This window comes from Lissotriton vulgaris, chromosome 10 (assembly GCF_964263255.1).
Source record: "Lissotriton vulgaris chromosome 10, aLisVul1.2, whole genome shotgun sequence".
NCBI classification, from domain to species: domain Eukaryota; kingdom Metazoa; phylum Chordata; class Amphibia; order Caudata; family Salamandridae; genus Lissotriton; species Lissotriton vulgaris.
In genome coordinates, this window is record NC_141698.1 from 1,150,879,272 (window position 1) to 1,150,903,039 (window position 23,768).

The 23,768-nt window shown below is 42.5% G+C and overlaps 1 protein-coding gene across 1 annotated transcript in view; it reads right to left on the reverse strand.

The window, feature by feature from the left end:
- The window catches only part of LOC147689495 (uncharacterized), a 107,315-nt gene that overhangs the window by 52,367 nt on the left and 31,180 nt on the right, over positions 1-23,768 (reverse strand). Inside the window, exons 3-4 of the mRNA XM_086939933.1 lie at positions 7,834-8,094; positions 5,381-6,909 (exon numbers count right to left, since the gene is read on the reverse strand). Of these exons, the coding sequence (XP_086796059.1) occupies positions 5,381-6,909; positions 7,834-8,094 (1,790 nt within the window). The remainder of the gene's footprint in view (positions 1-5,380; positions 6,910-7,833; positions 8,095-23,768) is intronic.

A 23,768-nucleotide genomic window follows, 5' to 3' on the forward strand; every position in this document is an offset into this window, starting at 1 on the left:
TCGCGCTAAGCGCGAATATCTCCAAAATCTAACACCTGCCCTGAGCAGTTCTTAGCCATGTTATCCAATGGGAGGTGGATAACATGGCTAAGAGCATTTGCTCGATAATACATGAATATCGCTGACTTTTCTGCGATAATAGCAAGGTTTATCTGCGATAAAAATCGCCGATGTGCGGCGATAATTTTTGTCTCTAAACAAGTTAGAGACAAAAATTATCGCTAGTTGTTCGTAATATGCCCCCGTGTTTTTGCTTGCAGAAATCGGGAGGCGGGAGACTAGCACTGAAATCAGTAGTCACACGCCTGAATCGGGAGGGTTGGCATGTCTGAATTCTCTACAGCTGGGGCCATAAACTACATCCGCAGGGGTAGGTGATAGCCTGGGACCAGCCTGGCATCTAAAATGGCTGCCGTGCACGACAAAATTGTGGCATTGGAAAAAAGGCAAGATGGCGCAGCCGCTGGAAGAGATGTATCAACATATATCAGCCTCCTCAGCCACCCTCAGGAAACATAGGGGATTAGGATACGTCTCCCGCACCCACTTATACCTAGTAATTTAATTAACGAAGCACAAAATGGCGAATTCCCGTTTCGCTACCAGTTTGCGGCCCAGTTCGCGGCCCGTGAAGCGCTTCTACCGTGAAAAATCATTTTTTTTTTATTTTCCCCACGGGACCCTTTAATAACCCCAACAACATTCCTAGGGGGTCAAGAGGGGGATACCTTGCCCCCTTTCATTAAATTCCACTTTCGTTTTTCACCTCTTCTTCTCTCTCGATCCTACCGAGAGACAAGATGGCGGCCGCTCCGGACTGTTTAGAATGTTGACAGACACCGGAGAGCCAATCAGCTTTCTGCGCGCAAAGTTCCGATAAGCGAAAAGTAAGCGGACCGGATCGCTGCCCGGAGCGCTGTTACAGATATATATCTTGATTTAAACGTTAATTTCTCAAAATCCACTGAAGCACATATATTGAGACCTAGCAAAGGCACATCGGGCTAACAGTCCCTACAATTTTGCCAAGTTTCGTGCAAATCCATTCAGCCGTTCGAGCTAAAAGTGAGTCCAACCGCCCTATGGAAAACTCAATGCAAAAAACGCGTTTTGGGACCCCCCTTTTTTCTCAGCCCCCCCTTGACGAAACCCCACCAAATTTTCAGGGGCTGCTCAGAAACAAAATGTGCCATTTTCCTGAAAATTTCAGCCGTTTCCGTCCACAAACGCAAAAGTTATTAGACATAGAATTTTCAGAAATCCCATAGGGAATTAATCCTAACTATATATACCTACTGGCGATAGCCAGTAGGTAATATATATATATATATATATATTGCCACATATATTGCCACAGCTTCTTCTTTCCACATGGAGTAGATCAAAGGACACGGCACAGCAACAGATGGTTTTAGCGTTCTTTTATTTACACACCAGTGCAAAAATAACGTGTATCAAAAAAGGACGATCTATGCGTTTCGGCTCCTGCCTTCCACTGGACCATAGAGTCCCTAGGTCTAGAACATGTTTAAATAGTGTGAATAGTGTAAGTACCCTCTACCATTTCCATGGTCATCTAGACCAACCCACCCAGCAATGTATATACATGGCCAGTACATGTTTAAAGGTATATACACCAATATGTACAATCAACGTAAAGTACTCTAATACTAATCCAAAACCATGCATCCAAAATAAAGTATTTACAATCTTGTTCTATTATACATATTGGTGTTCAAAATTAATGTGAAGTACCAGTAATCAATCGAACCGATAATATTAAATAAAGTATTAACAACAATTATTTACAATCAGATCCATCCAAGTATTTATGGTATTAGTTCATGCCTATTCATGAATTACTCAAGAAGTGAGGACCAAATTAATTCAGGGTTAGTGATGGCCTGAAATCATATGACAATCCATTTGCAAAACTTAAGAGGAAACAAGTTTTCAAGTTTTTATAAAGGTTGGGAAACTGCTGCAATAGTCTAAATAAAGTATCATGTGGATATAGAAAAAAGAGACTAAGTAATGCATATTGTCATTCTCTAGGTATAACACAAACTCTCATCCGTAATTATATATATATATTTATTTATATATATATATATATTCACTGAAAAAAACATAGGTTATAGACCATATATAGTTAGGAATTAGCATTTACAAAACCTTGAAAATTCACTGAAAAAACCATAGGTTATAGACCATATATAGTTAGGGATTAGCATTTACAAAACCTTATTTTACTCGCACAAAACCATTGAAATTCCATATATAGTTAGTTGCACTAACTATATATCGCGCACCCGCAATCCACTGCTGATGATGTCACATATTACATCATTCATGACATGGTCAGTGACATCACTGATGACATCTCAAATGACATCACTGATGACATCACTGATGACAACATCCAATGACTGTATGTTTCTGTAAAGTTAAAATATGTCTTACATATTGAAGAATGAGTGGATGTATAAGTGTCTGGATGAAGGATTTAGTAGGTGCATGACTGACTGTATGAGTGAGTGATTAAATGTGTCTCACTGAGTGCATGAGTTAGTGACTAAACTGTCTTAATTTGTGCATCATTATGTCTGTTGTTCTGTAAACTGTTGCATGTGTTGATAAGTAGCTATATGAGTAACTATATGGGTTATTCATTGGTTGCCCAAGTATTTGTATGGGAGACTGAGTGTGTGTGTGGGTGGCTGGGAGGTGTATGACTCTGTGCATAGATGTGTGAGCAGTTGATTCACTAGATGTATGGTTTCAAAAGTGCATGTGGAAACAGCTGTATGGGCGGTTGACTGTGTGCATGAGTGTATTGGTGAGTGAATGGATATCTCAGTGCTACATGTCAAAGTAAGTACATATGTAAAACACAGTACATGTAAGAGTTGACATATATAAATAACTGTGCATAAGAGCCAGTGAATGTGTGAGTGGCTGTATGGATCATTGTGAACTTGTATCAGGGATTGTATAAGAGAGTAAATATGTGTTAGTATATGTTTGAATAAGTAAAGTTTGTATAACTGTATAGTTGAGGAAATGGAGGTGTGATTGATTCTTTGCATGACTGACTAGGTGTGTGAGTAACTCCATGGATGAGTGACAGTCTGTGAGTGTCTGTTTACACTGATTGTATCTAAGGTTATATTAGAGTATGAAGAGGTTCATCGTATTATCACATGAATGATATCATCAGTGATGTGATCAGTAATGTCAAATGAGATGTCATCAGTGATGTCATTTGAGATGTCATCAGTGATGTCATTTGAGATGTCATCAGTGATGTCATCAGTGATGTCACTGACCATAAAGAACAAAAAGAGTCGGAAGGTCTGTTAAGCTACGTAGCTGAGTTTATAAGGTCCTACTAAAGTGACCCTTTTGGATTGCACTGAGCCAGACCAAGTGGTAACATGACACGAAAATGTGTTAGATATCCTATCAGCCCACCCATCTGGCGGAGCCTCGTCATGTAGGACGTCTGACCAGGGTGGTGAGTCCAAGCCCAGATGTATTGGCCAGACACCACACACTACTGGTTCATCATGTAAACGTGTCCGTGCCACAGAATGGTGCTGAGAAAATGCAGTGCAAAACAGGGAATAAAGAATAAGTGATCTTAAAATGACGGTCGAGGTAAAGAAAAACGTTTTTATTAAAGATATTCACCAAGACGCCAAATTAAAAAAGAGTGTAGAACAGTGTGAAATAATCACTATGATGCTTGGTTGTGTTAAGGATCAGGCCTGATCCTTAACACAACCAAGCATCACAGTGATTATTTCACACTGTTCTACACTCTTTTTTAATCTGGCGTCTTGGTGAATATCTTTAATAAAAACATTTTGGACTCACCACCCTGGTCAGACGTCCTACATGACGAGGCTCCGCCAGATGGGTGGGCTGATAGGATATCTAACACATTTTCGTGTCATGTTACCACTTGGTCTGGCTCAGTGCAATCCAAAAGGGTCACTTTAGTAGGACCTTATAAACTCAGCTACGTAGCTTAACAGACCTTCCGACTCTTTTTGTTCTTTGTAGTTTGATTAGGGGTATTGAGTCTGGTAGGTCTATAAACATAGTCCCCTTGACCCTCCTCAACCTTTGTTTTCCATGTCACTGACCATGTCATGAATGATGTAATATGTGACATCATCAGCAGTGGATTGCGGGTGCGCGATATATAGTTAGTGCAACTAACTATATATGGAATTTCAATGGTTTTGTGCGAGTAAAATAAGGTTTTGTAAATGCTAATCCCTAACTATATATGGTCTATAACCTATGGTTTTTTCAGTGAATTTTCAAGGTTTTGTAAATGCTAATTCCTAACTATATATGGTCTATAACCTATGGTTTTTTCAGTGAATTTTCAAGGTTTTGTAAATGCAAATTCCTAACTATATATGGCCTAAAACCTATGGTTTTTTCTGTGAATTTCAATGTTTTTTAATAGCAAATATCAAAAGCTGTCAAATGTCAAGTACGTGTGTTGAATAATCATGGAGAAGATAATAAAGTTGTAATGTATTTATTAGCAGCATGGCTATCCATCCACAGGTTACAGAGTACAGCTACAACTGATTTCTATAACAGCAACATGTAAGTTCCACTAGCATGTGGAATGTAGAGCTCTGTTGAAAGGAAACATGTCGCATGCAGTGGCATGCGACAATGACCAAGCTTCTTAAAGAAATACAACCTGAAATCAGGATACAACATCTTCCCTTTTCAAAACAAAAAGAAAAAGAGAAAAACAAATATGTACAATGTTGAATAACGAAGAAAGTAATATAACAAAAATACAGAATAACATTCAGTCAGAAAATCTTTTAGGTAAATTGACAACCCGTTTTCCACCCTTGACCCTATGGGCTATAGAGTCATCTGTTTCAGCATCAACATGTTTATCAGCCAAACTATTGGAAACATTATAAGGTTTAGTACACTTGGCTAACCTACACATATTCCAAATCCTGCCGTCTTGGGTCATGACACTGTTGGTAAACACTTTTTTAATTTTGATTGGATCGGTAAATTTGCTGGATCCTTTGGGCAAAAGACCAGGTTTAAGAATTCTGACCCATTCACCCTCTTGAAAAAATAAACGTTTGGTATTCCATTTCTTATCATACCATGATTTGGTTCTCAACTGTTTACATTCCACACGTTTAGCCACCTCAACAATATTCTCCTTATCATCCAAGGCACCCTTACTATACTTTTCTTTTAACCACCAAGGTAGAACAGTGGAAGCTGGATTTAGACCTTTAAACAGTTTAAAAGGGCTAACCTCTGTGGTAGAGTGGGGCGTGATACGATATGTCCACAACCTTTCTCGCAAAGCACTTACCCAATTTCTTCCAAATTTGACAGACTCTACAATGAAATTTTTTAACACTCGATTAAACCTCTCCACTTGCCCATTCTCGTGTGGTTCGTACAAAGATGTCAATCTGTGGACAACATTACATTCTTTAAGAAACGTGGACATATCTACAGAGGTCAATTGTACCCCATTATCAGACACCATTACTGATGGACAACCTTCTCTAGTAAAAATGTCCTTGAAAAACCCAATCACAGCTTCTGTGGAAGCTTTGGGTACAAATTTAACCTCCGGCCACTTAGAATGGTAGTCTATCATGACCAAGGCATATTTTGAACATTCTGGTAACATGTGAAAAGGCCCAGAAATATCAAATGCAACTTTTTCCCAGGGTTCCAATGGCCACTTAACCATCTTGAGGGGTGGAGTAATGGTTTTCATCATCTTATTACTGGATGCACAATCCTGACATTCTCTGACAATCTTATCAATGAAACGGTCAATTCCAGGCCACCAAAAATACGATCTAACTAGTCTTTTCATAGATGAGATTCCCGGATGGGTCCTGTGTGCCACCTTGAGTATAACATCCTGCATACCTTCTGGAGGGACACACTTGCCTGACTTAAAAATAAAACCAGACTCTAGTTCCAATTCTTCTTCCACATTATAGAAAGGCAAAAGTTCTGCTCTAATTTTGTCCTTGCTAGGCCAACCCCCATTGATATAATTTTTGAGTTCCTCCCATTTATCATCCTTCTGTACACACTCCAACCACAACGATTCAGAAATATCCTGAAAGGAATCTTGTAAAACATCCTGAACAGTAATCACAAAATCCCCTTCATGTAAAGTGCCCACTACATCTTGTTGACACGGTAAACGCGATAGACAGTCAGCCATAACATTCTTCTTCCCAGGTACATAGCAAGTGACAAAATTGTATTCTTGTAATCTAGAGGAAAGTCTGGCTATCCTGGCTGTTGAGTTCCATCCACCACCAACTGATAAAATGTTGACTAGTGGTTTGTGATCTGTCCTAAGGACAAACTTAGAACCCCAAACATACAATCTGAAGTGCTCAATCGCCCAAACACAAGCAAGAAGTTCCCTTTCTATCACTGCATATCTTCTCTCACACTCATTGAGAGTTCTGGATGCAAACGCTACAACCCACTCATTATCCCCCTCTTTCTGTGATAAAACACTGCCCAAACCATACAAACTCGCATCAACCGTAATTACACATTCCTTGTTTATGCGGAAAGGCTTAAGGGTAGGGGAACTTATAATATCATTTTTGATGGTATCAAAAGCTTGTTGTTGTGTAGTAGACCACTTGAATTCCTCACCTTGCCTTAATAATTTCCTCAGGGGTTCCATCTTAGTTGCAAAGTTTACTACAAATTTACTGTAATATTCACACATTCCAGCAAATGATAGCAACTGATCCTTATTTATTGGAGCAGGAGCCTTAATAATGGCATCTACATTTGATTTTTTAGGAACAACACCCTCACCGGACAACGTGTGTCCTAAGTACTCCACAGATTCTTGAAATAATTTACACTTATGTGCTTTAAGTGTTAGCCCATTAGACTCTAATCTTCTGCAAACTTCTTGCAAATGAGATTCGTGTTCATTCACATTTTTTGAAAATACTAGGATGTCGTCCTGAAAGCATTTGACGTACCCATCCAAATCTCTGAAAATATGGAACATTGTCCTTTGGAACACGGATGCAGCTGACGCTAACCCAAACGGCATACGTACATATTGGAATAAACCTTGAGGGGTAATGAAAGCTGTAAGTTTCCTAGATGTTTCTGTTAAAGGGATTTGGTGATAGGCCGACCTCAAATCTAATGTCGAAAAAATGTTTGCACCTTCTAACATAGACACTAGCTCGTTTATATTGGGTAAGGGATGACAGTCAATAACTATATTAGCATTTAGTGCTCTTAAATCTACACATAGCCTTAATTTTTGGTCCGGTTTTCTTAGTAGAACTATGGGCGAAACCCATTCGGAGGATTCAATTGGTTCAATAATGCCCTCATCTAGCAACTCTTTCAACATACCTTTAAGTTCCTCCCTGATGTTGATAGGTACACCTCTAAGCTTTTGTACAATTGGTGTATGGTTCCTCTTGAGAACAATATTATGTGAAAAATGTTTGAGCATTCCTAATTTCTCACAAAAAACTGAGCTAAAAGACTTTACTAGATTATCAGCTTTTTCAGCATAAGTAGTAGCAATATTGGATGGTTCAATCAATGAAACAGTACCCATGAGACTGTCATCACATAGAGAAATGGGATCTTTGGCACGTGGATTAATCAAAATTCCTAATTGCCACTGATCCCACCATCCTAAAACATTAACGCCCCTGAGAGAAATATATAATTTTATGTCAGCTTTCCTATTCCTAAATAGAATCGTCACATGAAAAAAACCAATAATATCAATTTTTGTACCAGAGAAATTTTTTGCAAAAATATCAGGTTCATTCATTTCATTCAACATTAAATACTTAGCTAGAATCTGGTTGAAATACTCTTTGGTGATAATAGTCCAAGGCGAACCTGAATCCACCATGAGGGACAACTCAATATTGCCGATGTTGAATATGCAATCAGGTGCTTTAAGGTGAAACAAAGCCTGTTCATCAATGATGGATACTACAAAACCAGAAGAATGTGATTCAAGGTTACAAATTTCATCAGCATTCACTTCTGCTACAGAAGAAACAGAACCCTTATTATGAGATTGAAATCTTCTGTCCCTACACATGTTCCCAAAATGACCAATTCTCTTACAAAAATTACATTCTTTTTTAAGTGCTGGACAACCTGGAAAGGAAGCATAATGAGATTTGTTTCCACATCTAAAACACATTCCTTGCATATTAGAATATTCATTGGACTTTTGTGTAAAATTAGTCTTAAATCTGGAAGGCACATATTTAGATAAGGATTGGTTAGTAACAAATTTGTTATCCTGTCTATTTTTGATTACGCAGACTTCTTCCTCAGGAACCTTCTTTTCCGAATCATTTCTAATAGTTTTCATCCATAAGTCAGATTGCTCTTGTGCTTTAGCAATTGCAATTGTTTCTGTGAGATTGGGATCACCCATGACCCAAAGTTTATCCTGTATCTTTTTGCATTTGACATGTACAATAATCTGGTCTCGAATCATTTCATCTGTCATCATGCCAAAATTGCAATGTAAACTTAACGATCTCAAAGAGGTTAAAAAGTCATCAAATGTTTCGTCTTCTTTTTGTTTCCTAGTATAAAATTTGAAACGATTTAGAGCAATGCTGACAGTTGGTTTAAACCTTTTCTCAAGTCTCGCTAAGGCTTCAGTATAGACATTCATGGAATCCCCACTACCATCACTTGAAGAAGTAATTTGTGGTAAAGATCTGAAAATAACTTGACCTTCTGAACCAAGGCAATGTAAAAGAATACTTTTTTTTCTTTCTGATCCCATTCTTTCACCATCAATGGCTTTCATATAAGTCATAAATTCTTCTTTCCACCTAGTCCATGGCATGGGTGGATCTCCTTTTAGTTGTAAAAATTTGGCAGGAGGATCAAACTGCATGTTGTAAGTAAGTAACTAGAAATATTATATTGTAAAAAGTAGATGGAATAAAAATAAATAAATAAAATATAGTTCAATGCTGAAATTCTGTAGTATAAAATGTAACTTGTATTTGTTTGTCTTTACTGTGTAGAACAGTTATGAATTTCCAATTGAGTAAAACATAGAAAGGAAAGTCATGTATTATCTATGTTGTATTTCAATACATCCAAGTTTCAAAATGAATATTTTTTAAAAAAAATTTTACTAACTGAATCAGAAATGGTATGGCACTTACTTGAACGCGTTGAGCGAAAACGCGTTGAAAAACGAAGCTTGTAAACCTGTGAAATCCCAAAAAGAAAGATTTCTCGGGTTGGTAGCGTTGCTATGGAAACGCCAAACAGAGTAACGATGTCAATAAGGAAAGACGCGTAAGAGCGTGGTGAACGTGACGCGTCACAGCACAAAGAGCGCATGCGCTAAGGAAATCAACAGCGCTCGAGCACCGACATCGGAAGATGTTTACATTCAAGATTCAACTTAAAAAAAACAGGTAAATAAATGGAAAAAATGCTCGAAAATGTTAAACGAGTGTCGCTTTCCATCCAGTTGACATTATGGCATCAGAAACGAGTTGACATTGAAACGATAAAAATTTGATAAAAACTGGTACTTGTAAAAATTGTATGACGCTTGTAATTAACACTGTATTCAGCCGCAGGTGCGATCATAGCACATAAATATATTAAATTTCAGCCGCAGGTACAATCAATGTACATTCAAATAAATGAAGAAAAGCACATACCAGAATTTCAGCAAAATAGAAGAAAATAGTGAGTTCAACACCACTGAAATCCATGCTGCTTAGTGGTGATTTCCCTCGTCGCCATATTTTGTTGAATAATCATGGAGAAGATAATAAAGTTGTAATGTATTTATTAGCAGCATGGCCATCCATCCACAGGTTACAGAGTACAGCTACAACTGATTTCTATAACAGCAACATGTAAGTTCCACTAGCATGTGGAATGTAGAGCTCTGTTGAAAGGAAACATGTCGCATGCAGTGGCATGCGACAATGACCAAGCTTCTTAAAGAAATACAACCTGAAATCAGGATACAACAACGTGGTAGGTAAAAACTTTTTCGTGTTTATGCACGCTGATGTGCTTTGAACGCTGCCCCCCCCCCCCTCCCCTCTTTTCTCTTAGTAGTACTCTCTCTTTGCAGATAGTGAAGGGTAGTTAACGCAGGCCTTTACCCCCGTTGTAATCCGTCGTGCCTGCTTGTCTCTCCATTTGATTGATTGTTATTCAAGCATTTACTGTTTTACAATTGATTCTCTTTGGTTCATTCTCTATTTTCAAACAAGCACAAAGTCGCAATACTCTGTTTAGTCTTTTCAGATAGTGAAAAATCGTATAAAAAAAAAAGGAATCAAGCAAAATCAGTAGGCCACTAATTGGATCTCTTTTTGACCTCGCTAAAATACAAATATTAGGAACAACCCTTCATGAGAAATACGAAAATAGTGAGATGAACTGAGCTCCACACCATCAGGGCTGCAAGACAGCTCGGCTCCGTCACCCACCCCGCCCAAAATAACGACAAACCCTATGCAAATATTAAAAATATATACAACACACCAGCAAAGTAACAGGGTAAAACATTTTATTAAATAACTATTTACATAACTATTTTATACTTTTTGTTGCCCGATCCGGCTAGCTCAATCGATCGAGCATGAAACTCATGCACTCTGATAGCAAGCGTTGCTACTGATGCTATGCAGACCAAAACTGGTTTTCAGTTTGTACATTTTTCTAGATTTTTCCATCCAAGGTTGGTTGAGTTTGTAGAACGATGGCTTCAGATTTTCAACATACGGTGTGGTGGCGCGGACTGGGAGGGGGCGCTTCGCTCCTGCCCCCTCCCCAAGTAAGATTTTCATACGTGAAAGTACGTTAATGGTTTTGGTCCCTGAGTTGCTTCGATGTCACTGCCATTCTCAAATGGCATAAGTTCTGGATGTTGGGTGCCATAGTTCAGAGTTCTGAGCAGCGCTTGTAACACTGTCTGAAGCTTATTTCCACCTACTGCAGCTTCACTATTCTCAAAGTAAGTGAGGGTCGTTTGTGGACCTGACTGCATTTGAAAACAATGTGATATGGTACCTCCCTAAACCGCTTGACGGAGGCCCCCGAGGGGCGGTGTGATGGCACTGACTCGGAGAAGACGCTTGGCTCCGACCCCCTCCCCAAGTCTTATAGCACTGGTGTAGCCTGAGATCGCCCCCGACATAGGCGGCGGGCTCCCGGGGTCCGGCGAAACTTTTTGCCTTTTGATGACTCTTCTATTCTGGACCTTGTCCCACAATCCGTTTGACCTGAAGACACGCTGTAGTGGGGCGCCCCTTTACCGTTTTAGTTGTCATTCCGCCCGCTTTTGCTACACTGTGCCTCTTCCGCCATTCAGCTGTTTACCACCCGCTCTTGTGACTACAGCGTCTCGCTCACCATGTAGTTGAGTTGCTCCCGCTCTTGCGATGCAACGATAGGCGACTGCCACAGGACTCTCAAAATGGCGGCCGGCTCTTCAGATTTGGGCGTGGTCCACTAAAATGGCCCTGGGACACCTTGGAACTCGGACGCTTCCCTGATAGGGCTTGGGTCCCATTCTCGAAAGAGTCCCCTCAGCCGTGAAGATTCTACAAAAGTCTTGGGGGCCCCCGACTCCCGCAGGCTTCTGGTGGGGAGCGGCTGCCATGTTTGCTCGTGGAATGGCCACGACGGAGCTACGAGATGGTGGATCTCTCATGCTGACGCCAGCTTCAGTCTGAAACATCCAGAAACACTGTAGACTACCAATTCGATCAGTTCCGGTAGCGCCCCAACATGACCCGGTAGAGAAGAACTTGCCCTCCCCTCTTTGACTGATGGTTCTTGTTGCCTGTCCCCTCTGTTTTCATTTAACAGAACTTTTTGGACTGCTGAAAGGGGTTGTGTTCCGAACGCTGGTTGGTGGAGACATTTTGACTATATTCTTGACCTACGTTGTCGCGTAATGCGTTATATGACACGCCGCGTTAGCGTACTCGGAAGTGATCCGGGGCGCGGCGCGTAGCGCGTAACGTAAGCATAACAGGTCATGTGACTTGTTAATAAAACTTTTTATTGGTTCATTTTACTTTTGTTATTTTAATAATGAAAAGCTTGGTCATATGACCTAAAAAATACGCTTTTTATTGATTTCGAACATTTTTTTTTTAAACATATATGTTATAATGTTCCAGGCTAATGTACTTTCCCGGCAAATTTACAACTGTCCTGCAAGTAAAATATATTCCTTTTTCGAGAAAAAGGGCGTTTCTTCGTCCCATGACGGAGCCGTTGAGTAAAAGAGGCTCGGCCTGCTGTCTTACTCGCCAATACGCCTGATTATCAGATTCTTATCGATCACTTTATGTTGCAGGAGTGGAAAACACAACTGCCCTTGACCATTTATCTTTACTGCGTTCCTACGTATTATACCTTTTATCCGTCATGTAATTGGACTGCTTTATTTCACTTGCCTTTTACTGATTCGAAATCAGTGACTAAAAGTAAAAACTTTACCAATGTAAATACTACTACCATGTTTTGTTTTAAAAACCTTTATTGTGAAAATGTCAGTATACAAATACGGGCCTATAACCATGTGGGCCGGCCACGGAGCAAACTGAAATCGTATATGATGAGGAGACATTTACACTGTAGAGGAACGTAACGAGCGGGCCATTAGGTTGCAAGAACTAAGGTGTCTAACAGTTGCGGAATCGGTGGACGTACATTTTGTAATTAAAATATGACAAAGCCACTTACAAAAAAATCATCTAGATATACATTTGTGGGCAAGTACCATGGGTGTCGTTAATTCGAACTTTCAATAGTACAGTAATCAATAACACATCAGAACTTAATATCAATAGGGATGTCGAAATATTCAATCAATTCTCGTCCCCACCCGCCATGAGCATCAAAACTGCATTCATATCTCGTGATATCAAGGTTGTTCAACCAGTACACAACAAGGAGTTACGAGTCCCATTTATACCGGCGCCATTTTGGGCGAGGCCGGGCAGGTCCAAGATATAGTCAAAATGTCTCCACCAACCATCGGCCAGACCAGAACCCCTTTCGGCCCTTTATGCTACAAGATGGTGTCTTCCATTCAGAAAATATTGTTGGCAGCATTTTGAAAGGAAAGATAAACAGCCGTTCTCCTAGTGAGTCTCACATTGTTACATTTAGGAAGAATGTTGAAGAGTAGTATGTTGAAAATCTGAAGCCATTTTTCTACAAACTCTCAATCAGCCTTGGATGGAAAAAAAAATCCTGAAGAATGTACAAACTGAAAACCAATTTTTGTCTGTATAGCATCAACAGCAACGCTTGAGTCAGCTTTGTGTGAAGCCGCCATTTTGATTCAATCAATAATGTCCCCCTGCACACATTCAGGGACCTGGTCGTGTCTTCAGGTCAAACGGATTGTGGGACAAGATGCAGAAAGGAAAAGGAAAAAAGTTCTGCCGGACCTCGGGAGCCGGCCGCCTATGTCATGGGCGATCTTTGGCCACACCAGGGCAATAGTGAAGCTGCAGCAGGTGCAAATAAGCTTCACACAGTCTTACAAGCACTGCTCAGAACTCTCAAATTTGGGACTCAACATCCAGGACTTGCCATCCGGATCTTGGCGCCTTGTGCTGGTTCCGACCTATTCACACATCGGTCCACATCAACTCATAAGCCAACGGGGCACCCCACGCAGACTTTCGGCGCAGCATTGTAGGATGGCCACACCAGTGCGGCAACTTGCTGGACACCACCTCGGTGCCATCCGGATCTCGGCGCGTTCGAGTCACTGTACCGCAAGAGTGACCGGAACTCAGCTGGACACGCCGTCTTTCGGCGCAGCATTGTAGGATGGCCACACCAGTGCGGCAACTTGCTGGACACTACCTCGGTGCCATCTGGATCTCGGCGCGCTGTGCTGCCTTCGGCCTACTGTAGCCGCAAGTGCGGACGCAACTCAGTTGGACGGCGAGTGAAAAGATAAGGGGTGCCGCACTGCAGCCGAGGAGCCTTCATCTTGGGAGAGACGCACAGCCCCCACTGACTGACGCGACCTTACAGGCCAACGGGGCGCCCCACGCCGACTTTCGGCGCAGCATTGTAGGATAGCCACACCAGTGCAGCAACTTGCTGGACAACAACTCGGTGCCATCCGGATCTCGGCGCATTGTGCTGCCTTCGGCCTATTCGCACATCGGTCCGCTACTGACGCCGCCTCACGTGCCAACGGATTTTCTACGCTTTTTGTAGCCCTATTGGAGTTCTGGACTTTTTGGTTCCATCCAGAGGTGTCAGGGAACAACACCCAAAGACCCCGGAGTTCCACCTGCCTTGGTGCGCAAATGAACAGAAACACGGGCTTCTCGATGGTGGCGTCAAAGACCAAAGGTTTATTACTGCAGGGACACAGAAGTCACAGAAACCACACATGGGCAGATTCTAGGAGCCTGTTAAATTTGTACAAAGAGGGTTGCTCCTTATATACTAAATTTTTAGCTGGGGGCGAATTCTTTACATGTAATACATTCTCAAAACCTTTGTGTCTAAAACAATAAGTATTTGGTGTTACACAGGAAACATTGATAATATCTGATGCCAAACATTACGAAGAGGGGTTCCCACTAGTTCATCACAATCCCTTGTCAATATTGCATTCAAGAGCTGGACCGCCTCATCGTAAATTTCGTTGCCTCCCCCTAATAAAGATTCGGAAAGAAAGGAACGGAGCCAGGTGTGGAAGATAGAAAAGTGGGAAAAGGGATGTTTGTGGGTTGTAAATGGGCAAGGCTACCGGCTTCGGCCGCCTAATCATGATCGGGACAATGGATGCGAAGACCAGTTTAGTAGGACTGGCCTCGGGCAGAGGAGGCAGCCCTTGTCGAGTCATGCAGCTACAGAGTGATCTGGTTTAAGGTGCACGTGTCATGAAAGAGTGAAGTAGTGTGGCTCACTGGTTAGAGGCGGCAGACCCGAGAGCAGAGGACGGCCCGGACCAGGGTTCGATTCCCGGCGCGGCAGGTTTCTGGACCAGGGTCAGCGGACTCGATAATTCTCTCGCCTCGGTGCCCACTCTGATCAGCGATCACACTCGGCAACTCTGGGCATTAGCTTGCCTCATCTTCACTAACGGCCCCACCAGACCGCCGGGGATGCCTGGTCTCACCCTGGAGATACCCATTAAGGGACCATCTCTCAGGGAAGCCAGGAAGGGTTTCGCAGCGGTCGAAGCGCCTTGGGACCCTACGGGTAAGTAGTGCGCTATATAAATGCCAATACATTTACATTTACAAGGCTACGTGTCCTTAATCGAAATGAAGTGATCAGAGGTTATTGCGTATGTGAGGGCAAGAAACACAAAATGGCTGCCATGATCTAAGATGGATGCTGTGGGTAGATCAGAAATGTGTTCATAACAGGAGTGCTCTTGCTCGTAGCGTAGCGAAAACACCAGGATATGCTAAATGGATCATTTGCGGTTCGCTGATACCAATATTATGTATTTCCGACAACATTGAAAACACGGGTTCAAATCGTCACGGAACCTCAGACCCTCCTTTTGCCCTTACATAGGCAATTACTCAGTCTATGTCAGAATCTAGTTCTATGCTCATCAGGTCAGTGACATGCTGTTGTATCATCATCCTTTCTCGTGCCTTTTCTCCAAACGCAGGTGGTTTCCTAAAACAGGTTGCAGCACAAAGGCTACACAGAGCCGGACCACACTGGATAATCAGGCAGCATGAGAAGAGGAATACTAAGATGACACCAATGACCATTAGAACCTTCCATCCCCACGCTGATATCAGAGTCCAAAACCACTCCATGAAGGACCAGTTTCCCTTGTCTACATGAATAGAGTCGGAAATCTTGTGGAGCTTAGAGATCGCCTCATACACTGTTGGAGCATTATTAGGAATAAAGACACAGCAGCTCGATTGGATCATTCTGCATACCCCACCTCGATCTGCAAGTATTACGTCTAGAACCATACGGTTCTGCAACGTCATGAGTCTATCCGCCTGAAGCTCAGCTGTCAAATTGCTAAGGGCACCAGCAGTTTCGGTAATAGTAGATTCAACTACCCGTGTTAGCTGACGTGTGTTTCTACTATTGGCCATAGGCCCCCAGAACGGAAGGAAGCCTTTGAAGAAGTCTCCAGCTTCCTGACCAGCGGTATCTTCCTTGCTGAAGACACCTCTCGCTACTCTGGTCCTGTGGTAGTCAGATGAAGCAGTGTATGTTGGAGGCAACAATCGAGCAATATAACATGACCCTGAAAAGTCGGCAGGCAACCATGTATATGCTCGGTCTTGACAGATGAAGTAGGTACCCCTAGCAGTAGGGAAGGCAGGGGAAGAGTTAGCCGGAAACACATAAGTCTCTACGCACTCACTCCTCCCTAGCCGAGCTCTCGGATTTCTCCCATTACCTTGCAAACAGACCTGACCTCGGTGAGGTACGACCCAGATTGGAGTTGAGCTTTTACGCTTGCTTTCTCCCAAACTAAGGCGATACTCTGAAGAATTCCAACTCAAATATACTCGCAATTCGTCTCTAGGGTAAGATGGAGTGTTATTGACGTCCTTGATCATGTCAATAATTCCCTGGACTAAGGCTTTGTTGGCAGAGTTATATCTAGTGGAACGTGGTGGACGCGGAGGATAGGTTTCAAGGGCATAAGCAAAGATGGTTTGAAGGGCCTGAAATGATCCATTGTAGCTGAAAGGCAAAACCAGATAGGGAATGCCTTTATCCATAGTGTGGGGTATCAAGCCACACACCCAGCAGTCTGTAGTGTTAACTACCAGTTGGTGTTGGTGCAAGAGCTGTATAAAAGTGTTGTTAATGAATTCTGAGCGTCGAGCTTGTTCGTGTTCAGGAAACGAGTGAAAAGAGTGTATAGAGGAAACAGTAGAAGTAGCAGGTTTAAGGGGAGGTACTGTAGTTACTGGCACAAAAATCAAACTCATACCGAAAACGATTCCACCCACCAACGTTATCAAAACAATTAAAAATGTAATGGCACATTGTATTAAAAAGCATTTGCTGTGAAGAATTCTGTAAAGTCTGTTTCTGCGAACATAAATCACATTTTCTCGTTGCAGCGCAGGAAGCTCCATCTTCTACAATCCGCTCGCGACCACTGATGATGTGTACGTAGATGAAAATGCCTCTATCAGCCCTGGGAGTTCCCAGAACCAACAGAAAGATCGACCTTATGTCAGACCCCCGCAGATTCAACTAAGCACACAGCCACGACCCTACGGCTACCCAGACGGCAAGGCAATTTTAAAAACAATAAAACAATAGCAAACTTCCTGGCTGAAGGCAAAAGTTCAATATTTCAAAATATCACAATAGGCAGTTGCCTGCTTTATTTGTCCATTTTACGAGGTCGTAAATTGTATCTTTGCTTAGCAGGTACTGTTTGATCGGCAAATAGCGTATCACTGGTAGCTGTTGCAGTGTTCAGGTTCGCAGGTGATAAAGGTTTTTCTGATGCAGGGGACAAATGTTCAGAGTTCAAAGGAGTCTTTTCAGGAGGAGAGTCAGATTTCGGAGTGTCAGTAATCAATTCGGCATCGCTGAAAGGGATGAACTTTGGTGTGCGTTCAAATTCGGAGGCACCAATTCCCTTCTTCACCCAGTCGTCGTAAGGAAGTGGCAAAGGTACACGCTTAACATGAGATGCGTGCACCCAATGCTTGCGACCAGCTACACGAACTGCTGTTCTCGTTGCAAGCAGGACCTGGAAAGGGCCGATGTATCTGGGCTGAAGATTCTTCGTCCTCGCGAAGTTCCGGATTACAATTTGGTCGCCGGGTTTCAGCTGATGCCCTGGACTCTCCGGAGGCTTTGGCAATGCATCGAAAACCTGTTGGTGAATAAGACTCAATTTAGCAGTCAAGTCGTAAAGGTAGTCGATCAACATAGGATATTCTAGAGAACAAAACTCTTTAGGTCTCGGCACACCCCAAATATTTGCCGGGCGGCCAAAAACGATCTCATACGGGCTAAGCCCCACTCTAGAATGTACAGTTGCTCTCGTTGATAATAAAGCCAAAGGAAGTGCGTCTGGCCAGGACAAACCTGTGGAAGCTTGAATTTTGGCTAGTTTTAGTTTGAGGGTGCCATTGTAACCCTCAACTAAACCAGCAGACTGGGGATGGTTTGCACTGTGAAACTTCTGTTTTATGTTCAGACCGGCACACACACTCTGCATAACTTTCCCTATGAACTCACTTCCGTTATCTGACCATACAATCCATGGCATACCATATCTAGGGAAATATTCTTTGAGAAGAATTTTGGCAGTTGATAGGGCAGTATTGTCCTTTAGTGGGTATGCTTCAATCCATCTGGAAAAAGCACAAACTACCACCAGGACATATTTCAGATTATTACAGCGATCCATGTGAATGAAGTCTAACTGAATCACTTCAAAAGGACAGGAAGGAGGAGCGAAGTGACCAGCAGGAGTTGGAGTTCCCTTGCCGGGATTATGCATCAGGCATACCATACAATTTTTCACCACTCTCTCTGCACACTTATTGATCCCATCATTCTTCCAGACTGGAGCCAACATCTTACAGATTCCTTTAGAACTTATATGCGCTACTCCATGCGCCATCGTCACCACTGCAAGCACATACACATCAGGCAACATCCAACGCTGCTGTTCTGTCAAATCAATCCAACACCCATTCGAATCCAACTTGCCCGTACTCTCTCTCCATACACGTTTTTCCTCCTCAGTTGCCTCTTTCTGAATCTCTTTCACACTTTCCATTGTATCCTCACACATTCCAGATTCAGCAATCCACCTTGCGGACGTAGCAACATACATTCTACTCATCATGTCTCTAGCTGTCTGTTTAGCGGTCTCATCAGCAAAAGCATTCCCACGACCAACATCATCCGTAATTGCTTTATGAGCACTGCACTTCACAATCGCAACTTCAGTCGGCAAGGTTAGAGATTCCAACAGGTCGTTAACTAGCTGACCATGTTGAATCTTAGTCCCATGGGACGTAATGAAACCTCTTTCTTTCCACAAACGGCCAAAACTATGGGCCACGCCAAATGCGTACTGACTATCTGTAAAAACATTCACTCTCTTTCCCTTAGCTAAAACACACGCTCTTGTTAAAGCTATTAATTCTGCAGCTTGGGCAGAATTCTGACTTACTCTTGCAGTCTCCACAATCGTCTTCAAAGTCGTTACTGCGTAAGCAGCAGTCACATCACCATTCTCCAATTTAAAACATGACCCATCCACCTACAACGTGCCATCTGGATCTGATAATGGAGTGTCCTTTAAGTCAATACGTCCTTTTGTCTCTTCCTCCGTTCTAAAACAACAATCATGTGGCTCGGAATCACTCGACTCTTGATTAGCCGGCAACAGCGTTGCTGGATTCAATACATTACATCTTTTGATCTGAATATGACTCGCTAGTAATGTCAGTTCATAACCAGATAGTCTCGCACTGGTAAGGTGTTGTGTCTTGGTTCGGTTCATGAGTGTATCCACAGCATGAGGAACCATAACCACTAGCATGTTATTCATCACCAGACCAGCAGATTGTCGAATGGAAGCCGCAGCTGCCGCTGTAGCTCTCAAACAACTAGGTAACGCTCTGGCTACCGGATCCAATGTTGATGAAAAATACGCACAAGGGCGTTGTTTATCACCAAATGTCTGTGTCAGAACACTCAACACGCAACCTTCTCTCTCGTGAACGTAGAGCGTGAATGGCTTACTGTAATCGGGTGTACCCAATACAGGAGCTGAACACAAAGCTTTTCGCAACTCAGAAAAACTCTCTTGACATTCATCAGACCATGGCACCGGACTCGGAACATTTTTCCCAGTCAAAGCTACCAATGGTTTCGCTAAAAGAGAAACGTTTGGGATCCACTGCCTACAGTAAGAGGTAATACCTAGAAAGGCACGTACTTCTCTCTGTGTGCGGGGAACACTCATCTGCGTAATTGCTTTTATTCTCTCTGGGGTCAACTTCCTTCCCTCCTTTGACAAGAGATGACCTAGGTAGGTCACTTCTTGGCAGCAGTATTGCATTTTTGAAGGTGATACCTTGTGATTCAAATTGGACAAATGATGCAATAACGAAACCGTAGCTGCTTTGCAAGTTTCCTTGTCATCGGCAGCCACTAGAAGATCATCTACATACTGCACTAGAGCAGAACCTGGAGGAAGGACAAAGGAATCTAACTGACTTTTTAGTGCTTGACTGTAAATAGACGGGCTCTCACAGTAGCCTTGTGGAGCGCGTTTATATCTGAAACTTCGACCTCCTAGACAGAAGCCAAAAATATCTCTGCTTTCTTCGGCTATCGGAATGCTGAAAAAGGCATTTTTCAGGTCGATGACTGAAAACCAAGTAGCTGTAGCAGGAATCAATGTTAATAAGGCAGTAATGTCTGGAACCACAGGAAACTGCGGGACCACAATCTTATTGACTTCTCTGAGGTCGATGACAAACCTATATACTGGAGGCTTTGTAGGATCAGTTTGTTTCAAAATCGGTAATACAGGACTGTTACAGACATTTCCTCTAGTTTCTTCAACCACACCTTTTTTAATCAAATCTTGCACAATCAATAAAAGTGCACGCTCACCTTCACTAGAAATTTTGTATTGAGGAATTCTTGGAAATTTCACATTTGCTTTCAAAGTTACTACATATGGTGGTATTTCTAAAAGGCCTACATCATTAGGACCAGTCGCCCAAAGAGAATCAGGGAGTGAACGCAGCTCTGGCGGGAGTGCATCCATTGACAAGTACATCGGAGAGGTCATTCTTTTACCCAATGTAAGCTGTACCCCTTCCGGAGAACAGTACAATGTCGCATATAGTCGTTTTAACAAGTCTAAACCATGCAGATTTTCATTACAACCTGTTGTCAAAATCAGTGGTGCTTTTAATTGGCACGGTCCAACAGAAATAGACAAAGGACCAGATATGGGGTTGTAAACAGGGGCGCCTGAAAAACCTACGGAAACATTTGTTGAGCCGGACAAAGGTGCGCCAGGGAGTTTTGCATGAATGATAGAACTTTTTGCGGCACCAGTATCCAACAGAAACGGTTCGACTACACCTGATGTTGCTACTGCGACATAAGGCCCACTCTGATCCACTGGAACTGATACTACTCCCTCTCTCTGTCCATGGCTGTCCTAGTACCCATTTTGCTGAAATCCCTCATCCGCTTCACAATAGTCTTCAACAAGATATTGTTGAGATCTATTTTGCTGGGCTGACTGTCCATTTCGTTGATCAAAGTGATTGGAAGGACGATCATTCGTCTGTGGAGGCATAGCACCTCGCCCTCGACCTCTAGAATTCTGCACAAACCCACCACGACCTCTCTGAGCTGCTGCTGCATTATTTTGCGCTAAGATTGGACACTCATTCTTGTAGTGACCCTCTTTCTTACAGTACGCACACTGGTTCCACTGATATTGAGGTCTAGGTGAACTATAATCAGTCCTTTGATACGAACCTTGCTGCGTGTTAGTCTGATTCATGCGAGGCGGATACGCCTGTTGCAAAAGAACTTTAGTTTTTAAATCTTTCGTTTTCTTGTCTGATTTCTCTTTTTCCTCTTTATCCCTATTTTCATAATACTGTGCAGTTGCAAGTATTTGCGCAGTTGTAGAAACAGCCCACGCACTCTCTGAATCCTTTAATTTATTGCATAACTCAGGTAACAAATTATGCACAAATTTATCGACAAACAGTCTCTGTCCTCCTTCTGTGCTCATATCTTGACCACTATGATCTACAAAAGTCTCTTCGAACCTCGTGAAGAAGTCGGAGACACTTTCGTCTTTCTTCTGTCTGCATGCGGATAACTTGTCCCAATTAACACGCAATGCGGGCATCAGAGTCTTCATTAAGTCTATTATTCTACCTGGAAGATTAGCAATTAGGGGTTCGGGTTTTGCACCACCTGTTTGCTGACCATCCGCTGCAATGATAGCTGCCCAATCACCACCTAGGGCAACTGGATGATTCTCTCTACGAATTTTAGCCCAAATTGGTTGCGGAACTACATTACCAAATAACATATCAATGTCCGCTAAGTTCATTATGCAAGCCTCAACTGTCTGTGTTAATTCCTTATAGTATCCAGCAGGATTCTTACGCGGGTCTGGCAAGGCCTGTTTCACTGCTAGCACTTCGGCTCGCTTCCACGGAATGTGTATCCATACTCTCTGGAATTGCGCCGGAGCAGCTACAACACCATTAAGAGCATCAGCTTGCACAGCTTCGCGCCAAATCGGAGGAACCTCCCTCATTGGATATTGGCGACTCAGCTTCGTCTTACCTTTCTCTAAATCTCTTGGTGAACGAAGAGATGGATCATTTCTAAAACTTAAGATCAGTTCCATCGCTTCTTCTATATTTTCACCTACTATCATTCCTGCAGCAAACTCTTTCTGAACCTTAATTAAGTCTTCTAAATTCGATTCAACATCATCTTCTTCTATCTCCTCACGTAACAGCGAGCACATCTCATCAAAGACATACCGCTGCGTTGGTTCCTTCCACTGCATAAATGTATCTAGCACATCTCTCGTACTATATCTCCTACTCTTCGAAATCCATCTGAGAGCCGTGGAATCTAAAATTCCCCGTTCCTCAGTGCTTGGATGCTGACTGCGTCTCTGAACAGAGTCAGAAGTAGGAGTCTTGATTAGAGTTTTATAGAAAGGAGACAGAATGTTAGAAACAGAATCAGTGATTCTTCGACGAACAGAAAGTGGAGTCAACACACTCGCAGACGTAGAGAACACAGTAGAGGTAGGAACGGATAGCGGAACAGTAGAAGTATCAAGAAAAATAGTTTGTGGAGCAGTAGGTGTAAGCGAGACAGATACTGGTATAGAAGTCGGCAACCCAGGAGGAGGAGGAGCCGTAGGAACATTCACATTAACCACAGGAGGTACTGGAACTTGATTCTGAGGGGCAGGAGCAGGAATACCAGGTTGTCCAGCAACCGGTAATTGAACATTCGGTAAAGGTGGAGCCGTAGCACCTTGTGCATACGGTGGAGGTGACCGTAACAGATAAGACAACAGAGGATCGTTTTCGGGGTCCTCTAGTATCTTAGCTGTTTTCGATGGCAAGGCAGGATAGCACTTGTCGATCGCTAAATTATGCTCTCTAATGGCCACCTCTATGGCCTTCTCACACTCATTATCTTGCAGCTGCTTAGCCGCTTGCTCCAGAGTCAACTCTTCTTGCTCTTTCTGTTCTTTCTTTAACCTCTTAATTTCTCTCTGTTTGGATTCTTTCCGCCAGTAACGGAAAGAATCAAACATTGCCGGCCGGGCTTTCTTCCTAAACAATTTCGCTTCTAAATTATCAAGAATTTCGGGTTCAAAACTACCATGCAGTGGCCAACTAAGGACACCATCTTTCTCAGTGTAGCGGACCCACACCTCATTATAAGATATAGGACCCACACCATGTTTACAGTACAAGTCATATAAGGGAGTCCCAATCGGAGGAACCAGACATGAGTCCTCCAATCGTGAGTCACTGTTGCAACCAAAGCACGACAACATACAATTTCTCCGACTTACCATTTTAGTCCGGAACACAAAACAAACAAAACACGAAACAGATATGTGCACCTGAACCGAGAACTTTTAGGCCTACCAAAACGAACTGATG